The 22,296-nt window shown below is 37.6% G+C and overlaps 1 protein-coding gene across 6 annotated transcripts in view; it reads right to left on the reverse strand.

The window, feature by feature from the left end:
- SHPRH (SNF2 histone linker PHD RING helicase) overlaps nt 1–22,151 on the reverse strand; it is a 91,688-nt gene extending 69,537 nt beyond the window's left edge. For 4 of the 6 annotated variants that reach the window (XR_011568514.1, XM_070796309.1, XM_070796311.1 and 1 more), the window contains exons 1-8: nt 21,939–22,151; nt 13,483–14,149; nt 10,520–10,649; nt 8,461–8,679; nt 5,627–5,705; nt 4,825–4,975; nt 2,267–2,375; nt 1,568–1,824 (exon numbers count right to left, since the gene is read on the reverse strand). Coding sequence is in view for 5 of the 6 variants with exons in the window: in XM_070796309.1 (XP_070652410.1) it covers nt 1,568–1,824; nt 2,267–2,375; nt 4,825–4,975; nt 5,627–5,705; nt 8,461–8,679; nt 10,520–10,649; nt 13,483–14,121 (1,584 nt within the window). In the remaining variant the exon portion in view is untranslated. Of the gene's footprint in view, nt 1–1,567; nt 1,825–2,266; nt 2,376–4,824; nt 4,976–5,626; nt 5,706–8,460; nt 8,680–9,935; nt 10,128–10,519; nt 10,650–13,482; nt 14,150–21,531; nt 21,910–21,938 lie in introns of those variants that run through there. The other 2 variants (XM_070796310.1, XM_070796312.1) reach the window with 2 other exon arrangements.
- Between the last annotated feature and the right edge of the window lie 145 nt (nt 22,152–22,296).

A 22,296-nucleotide genomic window follows, 5' to 3' on the forward strand; every position in this document is an offset into this window, starting at 1 on the left:
CCCACTCCAGTATTCTTGCCTGGGAAATCCCACGGACACAGGGGCCTGTCCATGGGCTACAGTTCATGGGGTCACAAAAGAGTTGGACATGACTTACTGACTAAACAACAACAGGGGCAATTATAAAAACATCAAGTATTAAAATATAGCTTTTAACCAAAGTAAAAATTAATCTACTAGTTACTGCAATAAACAGATAAATTCATTCTTTCTTTCTCCTTTCTATTGGTGGTGGTGCTGCTGCTAATTCACTTCAGTCGTGTCCGACTCTGTGTGACCCCACAGACAGCAGCCCACCAGGCTCCCCCGTCCCTGGGATTCTCCAGGCAAGAACACTGGAGTGGGTTGCCATTTCCTTTTCCAATGCATGAAAGTGAAAAGTGAAAGTGAAGTCGCTCAGTCGTGTCCGACTCTTAGTGACCCCATGGACTGCAGCCTACCAGGCTCCTCCATCCATGGGATTTTCCAGGCAAGAGTACTGGAGTGGGGTGCCATTGCCTTCTACTGGTGTACCCTCTTGCAATTATTTACTGAATGCCAATAAATGTTGCCAGGCAACATGTCAGATGCTGGGGATATAAGTATGAGGTATATTTAGCTCCTGGTCTCAAAGGAGTCTGTTGGAAAAGAGAGAACAGTAAAAGGCAACCCACTCCAGTATTCTTGCCTGGGGAATCCTATGGACAGAAAAGCCTGGTGGGCTACAATTCATGGTGTTGCAAAAGAGTAGGACACAACTGAGCACGACCCTTTAAAATGATGCTACAGGACTGCATAAGGGGGTTATATAACAGACAAGGGCTGTGTTGGGGAGGCAGATGCCAGCTGCACCTTCCTAGAAGTGATGTCACAGTCAAGGGCGAATGAGGAATGAATGATATTAACATGGAATGATTGGCATTAACTGAAGAAGATTTTCCTTTTTTGGTAGCAGAAGGATTATTAAAAGCACAGAAGTTCATTGCAGTCTTCTAACCTGGCTGGGGAGAAAATGCTGGAGACTCACTACTCTTGGAAGAGAACTTCTTGGTCTGCCATTTCTTTCACAGTAGCTAAGCTAGTAACTCCACATTTTGAATTGTTGTCATCAGTTTTTTCTTGATTTATATTCACAAATTTTTTACTATTTTCTTGAAAGCAAATTGTAGTATTGGCCCAGAAGAAGTTTTATAACAAAATGTAAATATTTTAAAAGGTGATGACGAGGGAAAATGAGAACTTACATAAAAGATTCAAATTGTATGTAAAGAGTTATGCAGATGTAATGTATTAACATTTTTAAAGTATGGAACATGCTTTTTGAGTGCTGACAATAGCATGAGGGTGAAGAAAACTTATTTTAACCTATATTATGCTTTACAAACTAACTGTATAATCCACTCAATTAATACTTTAGTTTCTACTCTGCTGGAACTTTTATTCAGAAAGTAGAAGACGGAAGTCATAACCATTAGTGCTTTTCCTAATGCTTCTTTTTTATCATCTGGCTCTAAGAGCTTTAGACAGGTGGGATCTGTCAACTTACTTTGTAAAGGATCACATACAACTACTCGATAAATGCTGTTACCTGCTTTCTCGTTTTATCATATATATCCTCTTCTTTGTAATTCTTTCCCAGTGTAAAAGTACCAGAAAAACCATGGCCTTTGATCTGTTTCACAAGGCCTTCAAAAATTAAACATTTGAGCATCCGTTTCAGAAGACTCCTGTTCCGCTGAACATCATATCTATATATAGAACTGACATATTTGTAGATGGAAAGAATAGAAACTCCTTTTTTTCCATTCATTTCTTTAACAGCTGTCAGGATCATCACACGTGTAGCTAAATGCAAAAGGATATGCTAACTCAGTCAAAACAATTAAAGTGAAAAGAAAATAAAACTCAGTTAATGTGCATTAAGAACCATGTTAAGTAAAAAATAAAGATTTATTAAAGACATGCTGTCTGTATATCATTTTGAAGAATATGTAATAGCTTATCTCAATTAAGAAATAAATTACAGCAATGAAAATTATTTAAGAAGAATTACATTAATTTGCTAATCTACAAATTAAGCAACAAATTATCTGGATCAAGTCAAACCAAAGAATAAATCTTTATTTTTGTTAAGATAATATGCCTTGTAACCAAACTTTTATGCAAAGTATAAACAACTGTAAAAACAATTATTTATAACAATTATAATATATTGTTATTAAGGATTATAAGAACTAGAACAAATATCACTGCAAAAGGTGTTATCTTTAAGAGATTTCATACTTACGGGGGCACTGAACTTTTTCTTTTGGTTCAAATTCCATATTCTGGGTTTCTGTCTTTTTTACATTTCCGCCAGAATAATGTGATGGAATGAAATAATTTACCACTTCTCCCTGATATAAACAACGTTTAGCAGTTACACAGTGTTTTGCTTTCAGTATTCTGAGTTGCTTCACAAAATTAGCCCTCCTTCTATTAAGAAGATACAAAAGAGTTGTAACAAATTATGAAAGAAAGGGCTAAGTAAGTTATTCACACATATAAACCTTATTTTTTATTTCAGAGTTAAAAGCTAGCCATCATTTTAAAAAATTATGCATATTAAAGTGTGAAACTTCTGAAATTAACATGTTAAGGCTTGTTTAAAATTGTATTAGCCCACTGAATTTGTAATAGCAATCAAAATAAGTTAAAATTAACACAGCTAATGAGAAGAAAACCCTCAAAAGGAAGTTACTGATAGTTAAAACTGTACATGCCAACTCATTTTTCTACAAAGGAAACAGACATTCCCTACTCTATCCTGTACTCAAATCTGAAAAGGGAGAAGGCAATGGCAACCCACTCCAGTACTTTTGCCTGGCAAATCCCATGGACGGAGGAGCCTGGTAGGCTGCAGTCCATGGGGTCACTAGGAGTCGGACATGACTAAACGACTTCACTTTCACTTTTCCCTTTCATGCACTGGAGAAGGAAATGGCAACCCACTCCAGTGTTCTTGCCTGGAGAATCCCAGGGACGGGGGAGCCTCGTGGGCTGCCATCTCTGGGGTCGCACAGAGTCGAACACGACTGAAGCGACTTACCAGCAGCAGCAGCAGCAAGAAAACTCTGAGAGTTGGTAAAGTTACTTTTTAGAAATCTTACAATTTTGTTTGTACATAGCATTGTTAAAGACTGAGTTTTTATAATAGATATTTTAGATTTAAAATTCATTGAATACAGGAAGTTTGAAACTAATAATTCTTTAACTTTATCACTTATGAAGTCTGAATATCATGCAAGGAAAAATTAAAAATCTAAAGTAGAAAAACAAAGGTCAACAGCATTTTTCTTTTAAAGTGACTTTTCAGTCACACTGGAAAATAATGACAAATTCAAATAATGTTATGCTGAAAATGTGTACATATTAAAATATTTACAAATGCAAAAAGAGTATTTATACACATCTACACAAATCACACAGAAAAATAGTCTTTTTTAGATATAAATATATGGTCAATATTTTATATTCATTTTCTGATAAAATAAACATAAATCTGTTTAACTCCATTTTTGTACCACAGTTAATTAAAATTTATTTCTGAAACAGTAAAAAAAAAAAAATCTGAAAGGGTAATTTTGCAAACTTTATCCTATCAAAAGATCATATAACCACTAAGGTTTCGAGCATGATGGACCCTCCAGGTAATTATCGTTATGTCTTTAACTAGTGGCCTCATTTCGGCAGGATTTAATGTGCTAATTGACAATTTCATTATCTGAAAATATAAGCTATAAGCTATGAGTCTCAGTGAAGTTTTTTTTTCTTATAAACTCTATATTTTTAAACACAACTATACATTTTAGAGGGTTTCCCCAGGGGTTCAGATGGTAAAGAAATCCACCTGCAACGCAGGACACCCAGGTTCAATCCCTGGGTTGGGAAGATCCTCTGGAGAAGAGAATGGCTACCCACTCCACTATTCTTGCCTGGAGAATCTCATGGACAGAGAAGCCTGGGAGGCTACAATCCCTGAGGCTGCAAAGAGTTAGACATGACTGAGCGACTAACACACATACATTTTAGAATAAAGACTTTGTTTATTGAGAAATTTTGTTTGTTTCATTTGTTCATTTCATTGAGAAATCTACTTACTAAGCTGCTGCTGATGCTAAGTTACTTCAGTCATGTCTGACTCTCTGTGACCCCATAGAAGGCAGCCTACCAGGCTCCGCCATCCCTGGGATTCTCCAGGCAAGAACACTGGAGTGGGCTGCCATTTCCTTCTCCAATGCATGAAAGTGAAAAGTGAAAGTGAAGTCATGTCCAAGTCTTCGTGATCCCATGGACTGCAGCCTACCAGGCTCCTCTGTCCATGGGATTTCCCAGGCAAGAGTACTGGAGTGGGGTGCCATTGCCTTCTCCGACTTACTAAGCTATTTACCCTTTAATAAAGTTCTAATTATTTGACCCCAAGATTTATGTATCTGAGATTTGCACAATTTTTGAAAAATAGCTCTCAAAAATATGTAGCATTAATATGGAGATCTGAAGAAGTGACAAAACATTTGAGGAAGTAGTCAAACTTTCCTAAGAGAATTTCTCTGCCAACTAGAAGGAAGCTTGATAAATTAACAGCGTATCTATCCCCTTCCTGGTTGGCCAATATCACTTTAAAAAACTTTGCCAGGTCACAAATATCCCATTTTCTGTGCCTATGTGAAGTTAACAACTAATACAAATCATAAGCTACAGAATAAATTGCAAGTGTTGACTTAAGTGCCAACCAAATGTTCAACATACGATGCTTTCTGGAGAACATATGCTCTGCTTTCCCAAGCCCTGTAGTACTCCTCCTACCTCAGGAAGAGTGAGAGCATCTTGTTTGACATCTTGTCGAGTATGTGTCAGAATCAGAGCCAAAACCTCCACTGTCTTTCCAAGACCCATCTCATCTGCTAAGATCCCACCAAGCAACTGTGGTCCAGCATTTGGGTACTCACGAATGATGCTAAAGGAAAATATAAGAAAAACACATCATAGGAATGCAAATATAAATCACACTGTTCCTAAAGAGAACTGGGAGAAATGCAGAAAAGTCTTATGCTTTTTAAAACTCTACTTTCAGTTGCAACAATTATAGTCCCTAGATCATGAATATAAGAACTATGAGAATAAAAAGCTGCCTGAGCTGACAACTTAAGCGTGCAGAAACAGAACTGGTACTATCATCATTTGTTTTTCTCCCATAAATAAAGGGAAGCATGTCTACCTTCTGTGACCTTTATGAATCTGTGAATAAAAATGGCAGTAACTACTGATTCACTAATCATATTTAATGATTCCTAAAACTCTTTTATAATAAAATTAACAAATTTAATGAACTGGCCCATAATAAGGTGATATTTTTACTTAAAATTATAATCTCTTTAAATATCAATAACTACACATCTTAAGTCTATCCTACTGCATTTATCTACCAAAAATTTACAAGTGCTATTAGTTCCATGTCTATCCTATCTATAAAACTGTCTAATGAGACTTTAATTTAGTATGCCTTTTTGAGGTACTGCCGAGGCTGAAGATATAGGCCATCAATCTCATACAGGTTTTCATAATATTTGTTTTCAATATCAAGCACATAAGCAAAGTTTTGCCTTACCAGCCTGTGTATGGATTGTAGTAGAGTTTCAAACCCTCAGATGTAACAATTTCTCGCCACAGAAAGTGTAAGGCATTTTCTAAAAAAAAATAAACCATTTTCTGTTTATTTTCCGTTCTGCCAGATAATTACATTAAAATAAAAGTCAGTCACAATCAGGATACCCTGCGAAGACACATACATGTGGGTAAAAGGCCAGGACCCCGCTCTCATTCTTCAGATATTATTCTTTTGCGTGTTTAGCACACAAATATTTTCCATAGAAGCAAGTGATAAGACAGAAAAACTAAAGCAAATTATACTTGCAATTATATTTTATTGGATACTTTATAATTTAACTTATTAATTGTATTTTAATTATGCAAAGTATAGCAAAATGTACAAATTATACTAGTATAGAGGATTAACAGGAAAAGAAAACCAATACATATCAAGGCTTACCAAATAAATGAAAGCAGCCTGTCTTTTATACATGCTTAAAGAAGTTACCTTATATCGTTAAATAACTTCACAGATAAATGAAACTGGGCTAATGCATTAATTTAGATCTAACTTTTCATATGGGTCTGAGGAGAGGAAAGGGTTAACTGAGGAAAAAAATATCTAAAACTACAGCAATGAAGTACTGAGTATGTGTCAACCAGCATCTTCCACTATCCCTTCTCAATATTTTAAGCTGTTTGAACAACTTAGTTGTAAACAACAAGTTGTAAATATGTCTCTACTTCCAGTGAAACGGTTAGTCATTTTTTACCTTCTTCAGTGATTAATAGATGAAGTAGGAATACAGACATATAGGTTTTATAAAATGAAAAAAATTAAAAGATAGAAAGTTTTAATTTATGGGAACCACAGAGAACTGAAAAACCACTATATGACGCATGTGATTTAATCAACAAAATCTAGCCTGGGGACAAAAAACAATGGATTACTGATACATGCAGCATGGATGAATCTCAAAAACATTATGTTGAAAGAAGGCAACTCCCTCCACCTGAGTGGACATATTTTATCATTGTCTGTTTCAAAAACAGGCAAAACTAATTTATGATGATAGTGGTTGCCTCCTGAAGGGACTGAAGTAGGAAAACTGACTAGGCAATGATGGAAAGTGCTGGGAAATATTTTATGTCAGCACTGTGTGATACAAATATATATATATATATATTTATATATAAATATATATATAACAGGTAAAATTAATTTTAATCTTTTTGTCTAATTTAATCAAATATATTATCATTTCAATATGTAATCAATATAAAAAGTAGTAGTGAGATATTTCACATTCTTTTCTTTTTGCACTATTGGAAATCAGTGTGTATTTTAAACTTACACCACATAATTTGGACAGTCACATTTCAAGTCTCAAAGAGGCATGGGCCAGTGTCTACTTTTGGGAAAGTCTGGTTCTATGTCTTAACTGAATTGCTAGTTACATAGATGCAGAGATTTATCAAAACTTATCAAACTGTGCCCTTAAGATCTATGCATTTACTGTATATGTTACACCTTAATCAAATTCCTTAGTTAAAAAAAAATTATTTTATTTTAGAGAAAAAAATAACCCGTAGGAAATTCTATAGAGCTATAAGATTTCTTCAACAAATGTAAGAAAAAAATAGGAGAGGAAATAAAACCTATGGACTAAAAGAAACTTAGGAGATACCAAGTAATTCCAATACTATATGGATGTTATTTGGTTTCATATTTGAACAAACTAAAGAGAGAGAAACAGAAAGGAGGTTAATTTTTGGGTTAATTTTCAAAATTAACCCAAATTTTCAAAAATTTGGAAGGTTAATTTTCAAAATTCCTTTTATATATATATATATATTTGTTTAAAAGAACCTGTATCTTTTAATGAAATAAACTGAAATATTAACAGATGAAATGATATAATATGTGGGGTTATTGTTGCTGTTCAGTCACTCAGTTGTGTCCGATTCTTTGCGACCCTATGGACTGTACCCACCAGGCTCCTATGTCCATGGGGTTTTCCAGGCAAGAATACTGGAGTAGGTTGCCATTTCCTTCTCCATGAGGGGTTACTACTTCAAAATAATTCAGAATATGGGAGAAGCAAGAGTAAGAAATAATATTGGCTATGAACTGATATTTCCAAAATAAAAAGTTTAAAAAAGTTTGTTGGATAAAAAAGTGGGAGAAATACGGAAGAGCTATTCATCACTAATTAAAATAAATCTATATAGGAAAAAGGAGAAATGGTTAGCACTTCACTTCCTAGGGTCCTGTAAAAATCTCATCTAGTGCCCATCCCTTTAAAGACAATGATAAAGCAGTGACACAAATGATTCTCATAAATCGATTACTTTTACAAAAACACTAGATGACATTTCATTTTATTATTTATTTTGTGGAGTAAAGAAAATAAGTATAACTAGGAAGCTGAGATTAGTCACACGTTAGTCTCCCACTTTTATAAACTTGCTTTCTGTCCCTAACATTCATGATTAAATGGTATAGTTTCTTTCATGTATTAGCACAATTCCCATCTGATCAGGTTACAAAAGCAATTCTTAGTTGGAAAGGCATGTAAAAAAAATTTCTTGGTTTTTAAAAATTCCATCAAGGCAGCCTTTACTCTAGTTGGAAAAACCAGCTCAAACTTTTATGGATGAGGGAACTCATAAATGAATTTCTCTAGGTGTCAATTTTGAAGGATGTCTTAGAAAATAATTTTGTTCACAGTAACACACTTATTCTATCCCATGCTTTCAATATGATTTGTTTACTGACCGATTTCCTCCACCCTAACTCTCTCATCTAATCCCTCTGATCAATTTGCCTTTCTTTAAGTATCTTATACTTGCCACTAGCAGGGGTGCTTTTGAAATGCTCCTGTTGTAGCATCCAGTTGACAGCCTCTCTTTGGTATGGTCTCAACACAGGCGTCAGCGCAGGATGCTGGACATCCACTTGGATGGACCGAGTTTCTTGCTGATGTGTCTGCTTCACAAAGTGATAGAGTTCATCAATGTCCTGTCCCTCTGGCTCACTATCGGAACCTTCCTCATCCTCTTCCAACACATCTGTATATCCAAGAACAAGTGTACTCAGAACAACAAGATCTACATTTATAACTATAGGCAATTCTTATTCCCAGAACATACCATGTACTCTCCTGACTTTGGGGCTTTGCTTAGTGTGCCTTTTGACTGATCAAAAATCTATGCTTCCACCCTTCAAGATAATATAATTGATACTTTTTTCATGACATTTTGTTTTCCCTGATCAGAATACTCTCCTCTGTATTATGCAACACTCTTATACATTGGATATAACAATACATCGCAATCTTTCTCGTAGTATAATCGTTTGTGCTCATTCATCCCTTCCCCACTGAACTGTAATGCTCTTTGAAAGCAAAGGCTGTCTTTTGTTTTTATAGCTCCTCAGAGCAGCCAGCATGTGCTATGCACATCGCAGATGTTTAAACCTCTGAGGAACTGAATGTGAATATCTATTGCAGTTTGTAAAAGAATAATTTATTTTACTTTTACAACATTAAAAAAATCCACAGGCAGACAATTTTCCTACATCTAATAAGACAAAGTTTCCCATTCTATTTCTTATGCTAAAAAAGGATAGGTATTTGGTAACAGCAGCAGCAGCCAATTAGGAGACCAAGGGCTTACGCCACCAATACAAATTCATAAGAATTTCAGATTCATTTGTTGGGCACAATTGCCCTGTGGAAAAAGATTCATGCCTACAATGTGAAAAAAAAAAAAAACAAACCCTCAAACTCTTGAAAAATTTAAAAGGCCCCTACTGCCAATGATTTATTACTGAATGGTTTCAAACAGGCCTACACACATTTGTAGGATGTACCTCACATGCCTTAAAATAGAGACTGTACCACAAAATACACAATTAACTTTTTTCAATAAAAATTATGTCCTTTTAAGATTTTCAAAAGTTTACAATAAACTTTACATGCTTGGCTATTTCTGTTAGTGCAGGTGCATATTATTAGTAATTAAATTTGAAGTTTTCCTTTGAAAAGTTCCAATTTTATTATTTTTAAAAGGCAGAATAATGGACTCTTATCATAACTCTGAAAAAGTTCTAGATGTACTTCAAAGCATTCCTTCCAATTCTGAAACCAGTGATTTTCCTTTTTTTATGTCTTTACCATGCAAATGATTTACTATTATTAGTATTATGAAGCTTTGCAAAGAATGTACTGCAGAAAAACAACTCAATAACCAAGCTTAGAAACTGATTTCCCAGATATCCCAGTATAAAACTGTTCTGATTTGCACCAGAAATAAGGCTGACCCACCATGAGCAGGACTTGGAGAATCTGAGCCGTTTTTCCAGTCGTGCTGATGGGCTGCAGCAAGCCATCCACACTCTCCCTTGGGAACCAATGGCAGACAACTCTGAAACTGCAGTCCTGACCAAGGATGCAACTTCTTGCCAAGAAACAGTAGCAAAGTTAACTGGTCTTTATGGGAAGCAGGCTCTTGAGATTATTTGTCAGACTGCAAAGGAGAGGTGGAGTAAAGGCCGGCCAAGAATCTCTGGCCATGACAAAATAAAAAAACAAAAAAAACAAAAAAACACAGCAATAATGCAAAAATTCCAATCAGCTCAGATCCCTTTATATTCTGCCTATTGATGCCATCAACATTTCTTGAGTACACACTATAAGCTAAGCATATTATTAAGCAAAAAAAAAAAGACAAAAAGTATAGTAGTGGGGGCATTTAAGATAAATATAATTTTGTCATATAGCAATGTTATGTTGGTTGTTCAATTTTATTATGGTTTTATCAGCTGTTTTTCTGGTTGTTATATACAGGATTTGGGAGAAATCCACAGCTCTTCAGTAGCAGCAGTTTTAAAGTTTACTTTAAAAATTACCTGGAATAATAAAATTGTATAGTTTTTCCATCACTCTCTTCATGAGTTGATTGAACTTTTTCATTCTTGAACTTGCATCACTCAGAAAATCTGGTTTTGCTAGGCCAGCTTCCAAAAGATAAATTCCAACCTACAAATAATTAATCAACATTAAAAAGTTTTGACTGTACTACACCATTTTTTATGACCATATAAGAAACACATTTTTAACACCATCAGTTTTAAAGGTATTCTGAGTATTTACCCCACAAACTCTAAATACACACCTACCAAATCTCAGATATTTCCACTTTCAATAACAAATTTATTTTGCAATTTGAGTGCTTACTATGTATGATGCACCATTTAAGTAGCTAGAAAAAAATATTTCCCTACTGGAACCAAACCTGCAGGCTTGTGATGAGAACACCAATTCTACCTACCAAGTCAATGATTTCCCAGCTAGATGATCATCAGAATAATCAGTGACGCTGGTTAAAAATACAGATTCCCCAAGAAGATTCTTAAGCATAGATAGGTTTTACTAGATGGTAAAGCATCTGCCTGCAATACGGGAGACCCAGGTTTGATCCCTGGGTTGGGAAGATCCCCTGGAGAAGGAAACGGCAACCCATTCTAGTATTCCTGCCCGGAGAATCCCAGGGACGGAGGAGCCTGGTAGGCTACAGTCCATGGGGTCGCAAAGAGTCGGACACGAATGAGTGACTTCACTTCACTACTAGATCAAACACTAAAATGTTCAGGAAAATAGGCCCTGATTAAGGTTGTACAGCTTGACTTTGGTGAAACAATGTAGTATGAAGCTTTCCAGTCAAAATACTTGAATTTTAATACTGGCATTGATATTTAAGAGCTAAAAGAACAAACGAAATGATTGATTTTAACCCAAATGTTGTCATTTGCAAAATGGAGAGACAACTATATGAGATAGCCCACCTAGTATAATTTTAAAAGTTCCTAATGGTAGATAATCAACAAACACAGTTTCCTTCATTTCCCTGTATTATGCTGGGCCTGATCCATGATCACTGAGAGTCTCATATTCTTTCAGTAAAGAACAAAATTCAATCAGCATTAAACTGGAATAAGTGGCAAAGAGTACTTTTCATTATTATTTATATTCTGCTCTGTGTTTGCTTAGAGATGCCTTGCTATTGCAGCAGTAAGTGTTTAAATATTTATAAAAGTAGGGTTAGGGAAGACAGAAGAGATCAAGACTTGATGTGGGTGAGAAGTGGATAGAACACAGGCATACAAACCACAAATTCTTAAATCTATTTTTAACTTGAGCCACAATTTGTGGCACTCACAATCACCAGAGAGGGGATGCTAGGTTGCAGAGTTTAACTGTACAGGGAAGAATTAATTACAATCTAATGCTTCTAAATTTTCTCCTTTCCTTCAGTCAATTCTGAAGCTATAAGTAGGGCTATTGATATAACTGCTTTTTAGTGTGAGAAATGTATAACACACATGTATGATGTTTTCAACTGAACAAAAGTGAATTTAACATTTTAGAATTCAAGTATTGAATCAAGTATATTCAAGTATATTTCAAGTATTAGCATGAAGACATATTAACTTGCTTTATAGTTTTTGAAGTACATTTACATTACCTCCCCTGATTTTCAGCACAGTTGTATGAGGTAAAAGGAATGAGTATTATTTACATTTCATATGGAAAGAAGCTGAAATTAGAGTCTTTAAACGAGTCGCAAAAAGTTACTTGGCTAGTGAATAGCAGAGCCTGAAATGAATCATAAATTTATTCATCCATTTGCTAGAAATCTGTTTAGTATTTGGTATTCTACTGGGCTGTGAAGATTAAAAAAACTTCATAGTTGAGTGACGGGGGGGAAGGTCTAAAATGGAAGTATACCACAAGCGATCAAGGCAAAAATAAGCATGTGCATCAGGTATTATGGGGGAAGAGCACGTAACACCATCCATGGAGTTTAAGAAAAGATCTCCCCAGATGAAGTAAACCCTGAGCTGCACATTGAGGAATGACCAGGAGTTCTGAGGGATGAGGAAGCAACAACCCAGGCAGAGGGACGTATGAGAGCGAAAGCACAGATGCAGAAAGACATCAGAGTGTATGCAGGAAACAAATCAATTTGTAGCTTCTGGGACAGAATAAAAAGCAGAGTGATAAAGAGTTGAGAAGGAGACAGATAAAGCTGGAGGAGATAAAGGCCTATCAAAGGAGAGACTTATATGCCTGCTAAGTCACTTCAGTTGTGTCTGACTCTGCGAGACCCCATAGATGGCAGTCCACCGGGCTCCCCCATCCCTGGGATTCTCCAGGCAAGAACACTGGAGTGGGTTGCCATTTCCTTCTCCAATGCATGAAAGTGAAAAGTAAAGTGAAGTCGCTCAGTCGTGTCCGACTGTTAGCGACCCCACGGACTGCAGCCCACCAGGCTCCTCCACCCAGGGGATTTTCCAGGCAAGAGTACTGGAGTGGGTTGCCATTGCCTTCTCCAGATTATAGTTAATTCTGTAGGCATAAATAGACTAGAATTCCATTTGCATTCGTATCATACCAGCCCAGAGACAAACGAAATGAAAGAACTGAAAAGGCAGTGACTAAAGGATTGCTACTGGAAAAGAAAGAGATAATGAAGATCCAAACAAGTCGATGAGAGTAGAGCTGGAAAGGATGAATCAGGAAGACCCCAAAGAAGTACAGCCTGGAAATGACTGGCTATGATATATAAAATATATATGTATATATATTTTTATAGTTATTGAATGCCCCCAGTGAAGTGTACTTTGACACTTAATAATGAAATGCTTATTGCTGGCTTTATAGGGCTTCCTTCTAAGTTAATTTCAAAATGGGGTATCCAATGCAGAAGAGACTTAAAGGACACCGGCTTTATAGGGCTTCCTTCTAAGTTAATTTCAAAATGGGGTATCCAATGCAGAAGAGACTTAAAGGACACCACATAAATTGATACCTTGATAATGTTATTTTCTTCTGGTTTTTGGTAAAGTTTTATTCTTTTCTTCTTTTGCAGCCATTCCAAATCTTCTAACATTTCACTGCTGAAGGACGACTCCACTTGAATTCCCTTGTCACAGATACTGACTGGCTCATTGAGTCCTCTTTCTTTTTTCTCTATATTTTCACATCCTGAATGAACATAGATCAGGAACTGATTGCTCAACTTGGGACTCATCAGTGTAAAACTCTTTTCAGAAAAATTTTCAATTAAACACTGTTCAGGAAGAAGCTGAAGAGTGAATTCTCCTAGAAATGCTTTCCAGGAATTATCAAAGTTATAGGGAGAAATTACAATATTCAGCTTTACAGACAAAGGGGAAAAAATGCCACCAGTCTCTTCTTTATCAATTGATTTTGAGATGCTCACGGCTTTGGAACATCTCTTCTTTTCTCTGTGAGCCACTTCTTCCTTTAGACTGTCATCTAGGATGATGCGGTGAGCAGGAGAGGGGTCCAGACCTGGGTAGGATTGCTCGTCATCAGTTAAGGTGAGAGGTTCATTCCTCCTGTCCTCATGCATATTCCAGCAAAGCTGCTGTTGCGTTTCCTCATCTACCCTCACTGGGGGAGCACGTTTCCGTCGGCTGCTCATTCTCAAGTTCTCTTGGTAAATGTGAACCCTAGAAGATAAACACAACAGCAGACATTCCAAGAGAGGATTTTAGTATTAAAATAGTCCCAGATGAGCAATTCAACATAGAATAATAATCCCACACATAACATGAAATCTTTAAAGAGATACATAAAGCAATGGATAATTGTTTATAATAAGTCAAATACAGTTATGGAACACATTGACTATAATCTCTTGTATGACACAAATCCTAATGATTTTAACGGTCTTTTTAGAGAAATTTAATATAGACAAATTTTTGTTTATAATAAATTCTAAAAATACATTTAATGAGTTTTAAATACATATAGGTAAATCTCTCAAATATTCTGGAAATGCTTATTTGAAAACTTTTAGTAACACTTAAACCCATATAATCACTACAGGATTTAATTTTGTTTTATAATTCCAAAGGGTTAACAAAACTTCACTTCTCTAAACATATATTCTTTTTCAAAAGAGGAAGATGAAAATATGGAAATGTATTTCTTTTTGTGAATTAGCCGATAAAAAGAGTAAGAGGATAGCTAGATGGAGAAGGCAATGGCACCCCACTCCAGTACTCTTGCCTGGAAAATCCCATGGACGGGGGAGCCTGGTGCGCTGCAGTCCATGGGGTCGCTAAGAGTCGGACACGACTGAGCGACCTCACTTTCACTTTTCACTTTCATGCATTGGAGAAGGAAATGGCAACCCACTCCAGTGTTCTTGCCTGGAGAATCCCAGGGACGGGGGAGCCTGGTGGGCTGCGGTCTATGGGGTTGCACAGAGTCAGACATGACTGAAGTGACTTAATAGTAGTAGTAGTAGACAAGAAATAAGATGGTGCAAGATAGTAATGAGGGGAAATAAGGCAGAGACAATAAAAGAAAAGAATTTAAAAATACAGGAAAAAAGAAAAGAAAGCTTTTCAATTAAGTTCAAAGTAGCCTATATAAGGCAGGCCCTAAACTATATATATATATATATATATATATATATTTTTTTTTTTTTTTAAGTCACTTAGTCATGTCCGACTCTTTGTGACCCCATAGACTATACAGTCCATGGAATTCTCCAGCCAAGAATACTGGAGTGGGTAGCCTTTCCCTTTTCCCAAAAGAATAGCCAATTTCTATATGTAACACAGAACTCAGAGAAGTTAAATCATACAGTCACAATGATGGTTGGTGCCTAATTCAATGTATTCCAAGCATGTAGCTGAAAAAAAAGAGAAAGGAATGTATAAATAAAATTTGGCTTCAAGTGCAGTTTAATATTCTCAGTAATCTCACTTTTTAAATAAAATCCAGCCAGGTACTGGATGAGTCCCCAGTAAGTATTCAATACCATTCTGTATTTGAGGAGAGGATATAAAAGTAGTATAGATCAAACCACGGTATTTAATTCAGTACAAACATCAAGCTGCGTTTGGTTTTGTGGAGACAAAATCAGCACACAGAGCAGTCTACGCTCCTCTACCCCTGCTAACAACCCATTCTCAATTATTCTGCCCTGAATCTACCCCTGTCTAAGATAATATAAAATGATGGGACATTTCAGCTGTCCAGAAACTTTTAGGTCTTTGTGAAGAATGACACAGAAGGGATCAGAATGGAAAGCTAAGTGACAGCATGAATGTGTTAGCACAAGACATGAGAGCATCACCAAGGGGGCTGCCATGTTTAGTGGTGGGGCTGGTAGTGGTGGGACCTGGTAGTGGAACCTAAAGTGGAGACCCACAGCACAAGAAATGTTAAATGAAGTACTCAAGGCAGAGGAAAATGATATTAGATGGAAATTTGGACCTACACAAAGAAAAAAAGCATGATGAATGAAAAATATCCGCATAAAAATATTCTTTTTCTCTTGTTTTTACACTCCTTTAAAAGATAATTAACTTTAAACAAAGTTGCAAACTTCTTATTCTTAAAACTGTCAAGTCTTCATAAAAAGAGAAAATAGCAGAGATCTGATGAAAGATTTATATGTGAAATATATAAATAACTCTTGCAAACCAGTATTTAAGAAACACCTTATTTAAAAAATGAACAAAATTGCTGTCATTTCACAGAAGATGATCTCTAAGTGCCAAATAAACACATGAAAATATCCTTACCATTGTCAGTCATTTAGTGAAGTTGCTCAGTCGTGTTCGACTCTTTGCAACCCCATGGACTATAGCCCACCAGGCTCCTCCATTCATGGGATTTTCAGGCAAGAGTACTGGAGTGGGTTGCCATTTCCTTCTCCAGGGGATCTTCCTGACCCAGGGATCGAACCCGGGTCTCCTGCGTTGTAGGCAGATGCCTTACCGTCTGAGCCACCAGGGAAGTCCCATGTCAGTCATTCAGGCATTGCAAATTCAACTCATAAACCACAGTGAGAAACTACATATCTAGTAGAATAGTTAAAACGTTAAAGACCGAGGACACAGAATAACTAGAACTGAATTCTCAAACATTCCAATAGGAAAAGTTTGTCAACTTCTTACAAATTAAATATATATTTTCTGCACAGCCTATTAATCCCACTCACAGGTGTTTACCTAAGAGAAATAAAGAACACAGAATCATAAAAAACCTAAACTTGAATTTAATACCAATTTTGTTAATAAATGCCTAAACCTGGAAACAACCCAAATGTTCATCACCTGATGAATGGATAAACAAACAGAATGTTACTCATAATAAACTTAACTATTGTTACATATAACATGGATGAATTTTTAACACATTATACTAAGTGAAGGAAGCCAGATGTCAAAGACTATATAGTGCCTGATTCCATTTATATGAAATTCTAAAGAAAGTAAGAATCTAGCGTTAGAAAGCAGATTATGGTTTCCAGGGGTCAGGAAGTGGTAAGAGGTGTGACTGACAGCAAAGAAGCAGAAGGGAAACCTTTGGGGTAACAGAAATGTTCCACAGGTGATCACATGCTTGTCAAAATTCATCAAATTGTTTATATAAAGTTGTTGAATTTTATTGTACGTAATTTATCTTAATAAAACTGATTTAAAAGGTAAAAACAAAAAGCACGTATAGAAGGGAATTAAAAACTCTTAATAGCTTTATTTTAATAAACTTGAAATGTATTGATACAATACATAATTTACTAACAAATTGTAATGAGTAAAGTTGGCCCAATAAATAGAAAAATCTGAATAGGACAATAACCATGAAACAAACAAATAGTATTATTTATCTACCTAAGATCTACCTCATTTCCTGTTGACAGAACCTTTCTCTTACTGAGGAACATGTTAGCTTTGTGACTTAAAAGGAGAGTGGTTTCCTCAACAGCCCCAAAGAAGTTGTTTGTGTAGTCCCATAAGGATGCCGACAGCTGCATTTAACTTTAAGAGGTAGTATTTATGTTAAAAACAAAAAGATTTAAACTCAGCTCTTCATTCTCCCTAGCCATAGTTCAAGTGCTCAAAAGCACTGTGACCAGAAGCTACCGTAATGGACTGACAATAATCGAACATTTTCATAACTGCAAAATGTCTATCAAAAACTGCTGTTCTAAGTTAATCACGAGAATTCCATTCCCTTAATCAGTGCTTGGTTTATGAATATGGCGGTGGCGGTCTACAATCAACCTCTGACTATAGTTAACTACTTTTCAAGCATCTTATCTCCTCTATTACCTTGGATAAGAGATCAGAATGATATACAAAGTCCCTAATAACCTAAGTGCTTGCCTGCGTCCAGTTCTCCTCAGAGCACAGGTTGGAATATGAGAATTGAGTCAGTCTACACCAGTTTATCAGTCAGCCACCATCATAAATATGGTGTATAACATATCACCCAAAGCTCTGCCTGGGGACAGCAATCATTTATTTTCACAGATCTGCAGATTAGCTTAGGATTGGCTGATATAGGCTAGGTCTCAGGAAAAGCCACTTGGCTCTCCTAAGTATAATCATCCTTCTCCTCGTACCAGCAAGAAAACCCAAGAATGGTATTATGACAGTGACTGAGGAGTAAGAGTGCAAATCCAATCACACAAGTACTTTTTGGCATTTGGTCAGGGTAAAAAAAACACTAAGGTTCCATGGGCCAAAGCAAATTCACACAGATGGACTCAGTCAAGAGATGGGGACATGGGGAGGGAACTGGGCCAGTTACACAATCTAGCTCACTAACCACCATCATATTAGTAACATGGTGATGATGGAATCATTAACTCTAATGGCCCCCAAAGCAACTGGCTATAGAATCTCACATCTGGCAAAGCAATGTGGCTTATATGAGAGAATGTGAGTTTGGGGGTCCTAAATTCTAATTCTAGCTTTGGCACTTAGAAATTATCTAGCTTCTCTGTGTATGTACAAGAGCACAGCAACTGAAATTTAGCATATATTCAGTAAGTGGTAGTTGCTATTATCATCACCCCGAGAACACTATAAACTACACTTTACAATAACCAAACTTCAAAGTGGCAGGATGGGGAACTATAGATCAGTGTGTTTCAAACTTGACTGAACACTAGAACCACCTGGGGGAAATTTTCAAAATCCTGATGCCCTGGTGCTAGCCCAGCCAATTAAATTATCATCTCTGGGGCAGGGCCCAGGCACTACCTCCATTATTTTTTTAGGTTCCCTTGGTGATTCTTCCCTGGTGGCTCAGACAGTAGAGTCTGCCTGTAATGCAGGGGACCTGGGTTCAATCCCTGAGCTGGGAAGATCCCCTGGAGAAGGGGATGGCCACCCACTCCAGTATTCTTGCCTGGAGAATTCCATGGACAGAAGAGACTGGCAGGCTATAGTCCAAGGGGTCACAAAGAGCTGGACACAGCTGAGCGACTAACACTTTCACTCTCACTTGGTGATTCTAGCATCCAGTCAAGTTTGAGAAACCTTGTTATGGATAGCTAGCTGCCTACAGAAATCCATTTCTTTCCCGGCAAAGTACAGCATAGATGGGAAATGTCTGCTCATCTGGTGGTGCATCAGTGGTAGTCCCACGACCAGTCTGAGGCCATCAATTGCAAACAGAGGTTAATACGTGCCCTTTCTATTACGACGGTCTTGTAATAGACATATTGTTGAACCAGAACACTTTCCTTTTACTCTTTGTTCTTTTCTCTGGTAACACTCATCCTCATGCAGTATCTTCTAAATTATATATACCACTATAATCTGCACATTCACTCGATGTTTGCTTCTAACTTGATTCTTCCAATGTCACAGTATTATCAAAGTATTTATCAATTACAATGATAAGTTCAAGAAAAATAAATACCACAGTTTCTAGCAGGCTCTCCTTTCAGTCAGTTCTCTACTGAGCCAACATTCATGATCTGCCTTCTCTTTGCCCCACTACCCTGTTTTGGTTAACGCGCTTTTTTTTTTTTTTTAGGAGACTTTTATCTAGGGATAATTCTTGAACCAAAGAAGATTAAATTATTTGATCAAAGCTACTCAAAACCATAATGTTAACTGGCAGCTAATGTCAAGTCCCAGTAAAATTCCATGTATCTCTAATCATATTCCAATTCTAAATCCTTCTCCTTATTTTCCTCATACCAGATGAATCTTCTTCTTCCCCTCCTTAAATACCAGTGTTTGGGTGTAACATGATTATATATCACAGTTTCCTACATGAACCACACTTTCACTCTCATTCCTTTAAATACCTTTTGCTTGAAATGCCCTTTCATGCTTTTCGGCCTATCAATATCCTAATCTCCCACAAAATGTTCCACGACCAGGTATGCTGAGTTAAGGGCCTCTCCTTCTTGATTCCAACTGCTGCAGTGTTCTCAGCTGTTTGACTCTGAACTACTCGAAAGCTGGGCAGGAACAGTACCCTATTCAGCACTGTACTCCCAATGCCGGGTCAGGGCCAGAATGGAAATGATATACAAAGTAATGTGAAATAAAGATCTCTAACTCTGTGAATATTCTCTCTCTTCTCAAGGACTCAGAAGTACTTTTACTCAAATTTCTTTTTGGACGAAATCTCACTCAAACACATTCAAACAGACTACAGGTAGTGTGAAACTACTCCTTACAATTTCTGGCCCAGAGTGAAACAGAGAAAACTGACTGATCCGTGTCTTTAACAGAAAACAAAGATAGACTGCTGGAAAAACAAACATAAAATGTTAAGTTACTAAGACAATACAACAAATGGATATCAATTAAACTTATTCAGATTTCCCCCCCTCCAAATTACTATCTCTTCATTAAAAGATAATTGCCAATACTGAATGATATAGAACAAACCCGTGGTAGGTCCTGATTTAGGCTATCCAGGAAAATAGAGAGTATATACACTTGAGATATCGCACTGCAAGGTAAGTCTTATGCAAGTGAAACTCAATCATTACTGATGACTGAGAAGTTCTCAATGACCTAGCATTACCACAACCTTTTTCTTAGTGATAACCCCAGCAGGTTGACAGTATTTTCCTCTGCAGAACTCTAAAATATAGTTAGTCACAGATACTTATAAAAGGCCTTTTCACCAGCAGATTCTATTCCCCCAAATCTTTCTAGCCTGAACTCTTAATAACAGATTTAATAATCCTGTAAGTACAGTTCTTTAGGCCGGACAAGAAGAGGATATATATAACCAGCATCCTTCAAACCATTTTATTCTCAACTGCCAGCTTATTGGCTAAGTGGATTCTGTAAACTCTAGGAAGTGCCATGTTTTGCAATACAGAACATTTATCCCACTACTGCTCACTTGTATCTTGCTTCCAGCATGATTTCTCATCATAAACCAACTAGCCTTTCTGGTGACGGTACCGGTATCATGGATCATTTCGATTCATGGGAGTTTCATCATTCTTGCTATCACCCAAAAGAATAATTGAAAATAGCTCTAATACAAGTATTTTTGTTTATTAAAGTCACAAGTTAATTCAAACAGAAGTAGTGAAACTCGCTCAGTCATGTACGACTCTTTGCGAGCATGGACTATATACACAGTCCATGGAATCCTCCAAGGCAGAATACTGGAGTGGGTAGCCGTTCCCTTCTCCAGAGGATCTTCCCAACCCAGGGATCGAACCAGGTCTTCCACAATGCAGGCGGAAAAAGGAAAACACCAAACATGTAGGGTTTTTACTTCATTGCTAAGGTCAAATCTCTTAGAAAAAAGGCACAAAATCACTGTTTACTAATCCTGTTTATCTGACAGTGACCGTCAACCATCAGAAAACATATCCTGGTTCAGAAAAGTAGAAACTATCACGGAGTCAAAAGGCACAAAATGCAAGGCTGGTTTTGAATGCGAATGTAATTAACCTGATTCCTGAGGTACCTGAGAACTTTAACTCAGAGGCCCCGGCCTCCCCTTTACTACATTTACAATCCCGCACACCAATAAGCTAGGCAGCTGCCCAGTTCCACTCTCCAGGGGCATATCTGAGGAGAATGGTGATACCCACTCAGTTTTCTTCCCAAAGACTCAAAAGCGGTTTGAGGAGTCTGAGCAAGGCTGTCAGCGCCGATCGCTCCCAGCAGGCCGGGCAAACAAGCTCCCTGGAGGCAGAGGAGCGAGACCAAGGGCCCTAGGACGCTCGAACGAGACTCCGCAGGCCCCAGTCCGCGGGGGGAAAGCAAGCCTCCCTTCCGCGGCTCCTCTTCGTCCCGGGCAAGCCGCGGCGGTCCCCAGGCCCGCACGTCTGGGATGGGGAAGGGTCGGGGAGACTCGCGCTGCGGCTCCCCCTCAGCCTTTTAGTTTCCCAGGCTTCAAAACAACGGAGTCGTCCCTCTCTCAGACCTCTGTATGCGTCCAGAAACGCCTTCCGCCCCCGACCTCTGACCCCTGACCCTCTATCACCCAAGCGCCTACCTAGACTGTTTCTCCAAGCCCCTAGAGCCTCTCTGCACCAAGGCCCAGGGCCCTCTGATGCCCCTGCAGGTCCCGGGCACGCATTCGCTATCCACTGAACATCGGCCTGAGGTGGGCACGCGCGCTTTATGCTGGTTTGTGTTGGGGTTCCCGGGGGGCCCAGAAACCACAGCGCCTAGATGCCGGGCGCGCGCTGGAGCGTGGGGTCAAGGTGAACGCGCACGTCGGGACGCCCCGCCCCTTTTCTCCAACCCTAGCTTCATGAGTCTCTTCTGCGCAAGCCCACACGGTTAAAGACTCTCGAAAGATACCGTTAGAGTCTCGCGATAGCTACACTGAGCCATTAGAGAATATGTGA

The sequence above is a fragment of the Bos indicus genome, chromosome 9, assembly GCF_029378745.1.
Source record: "Bos indicus isolate NIAB-ARS_2022 breed Sahiwal x Tharparkar chromosome 9, NIAB-ARS_B.indTharparkar_mat_pri_1.0, whole genome shotgun sequence".
NCBI classification, from domain to species: domain Eukaryota; kingdom Metazoa; phylum Chordata; class Mammalia; order Artiodactyla; family Bovidae; genus Bos; species Bos indicus.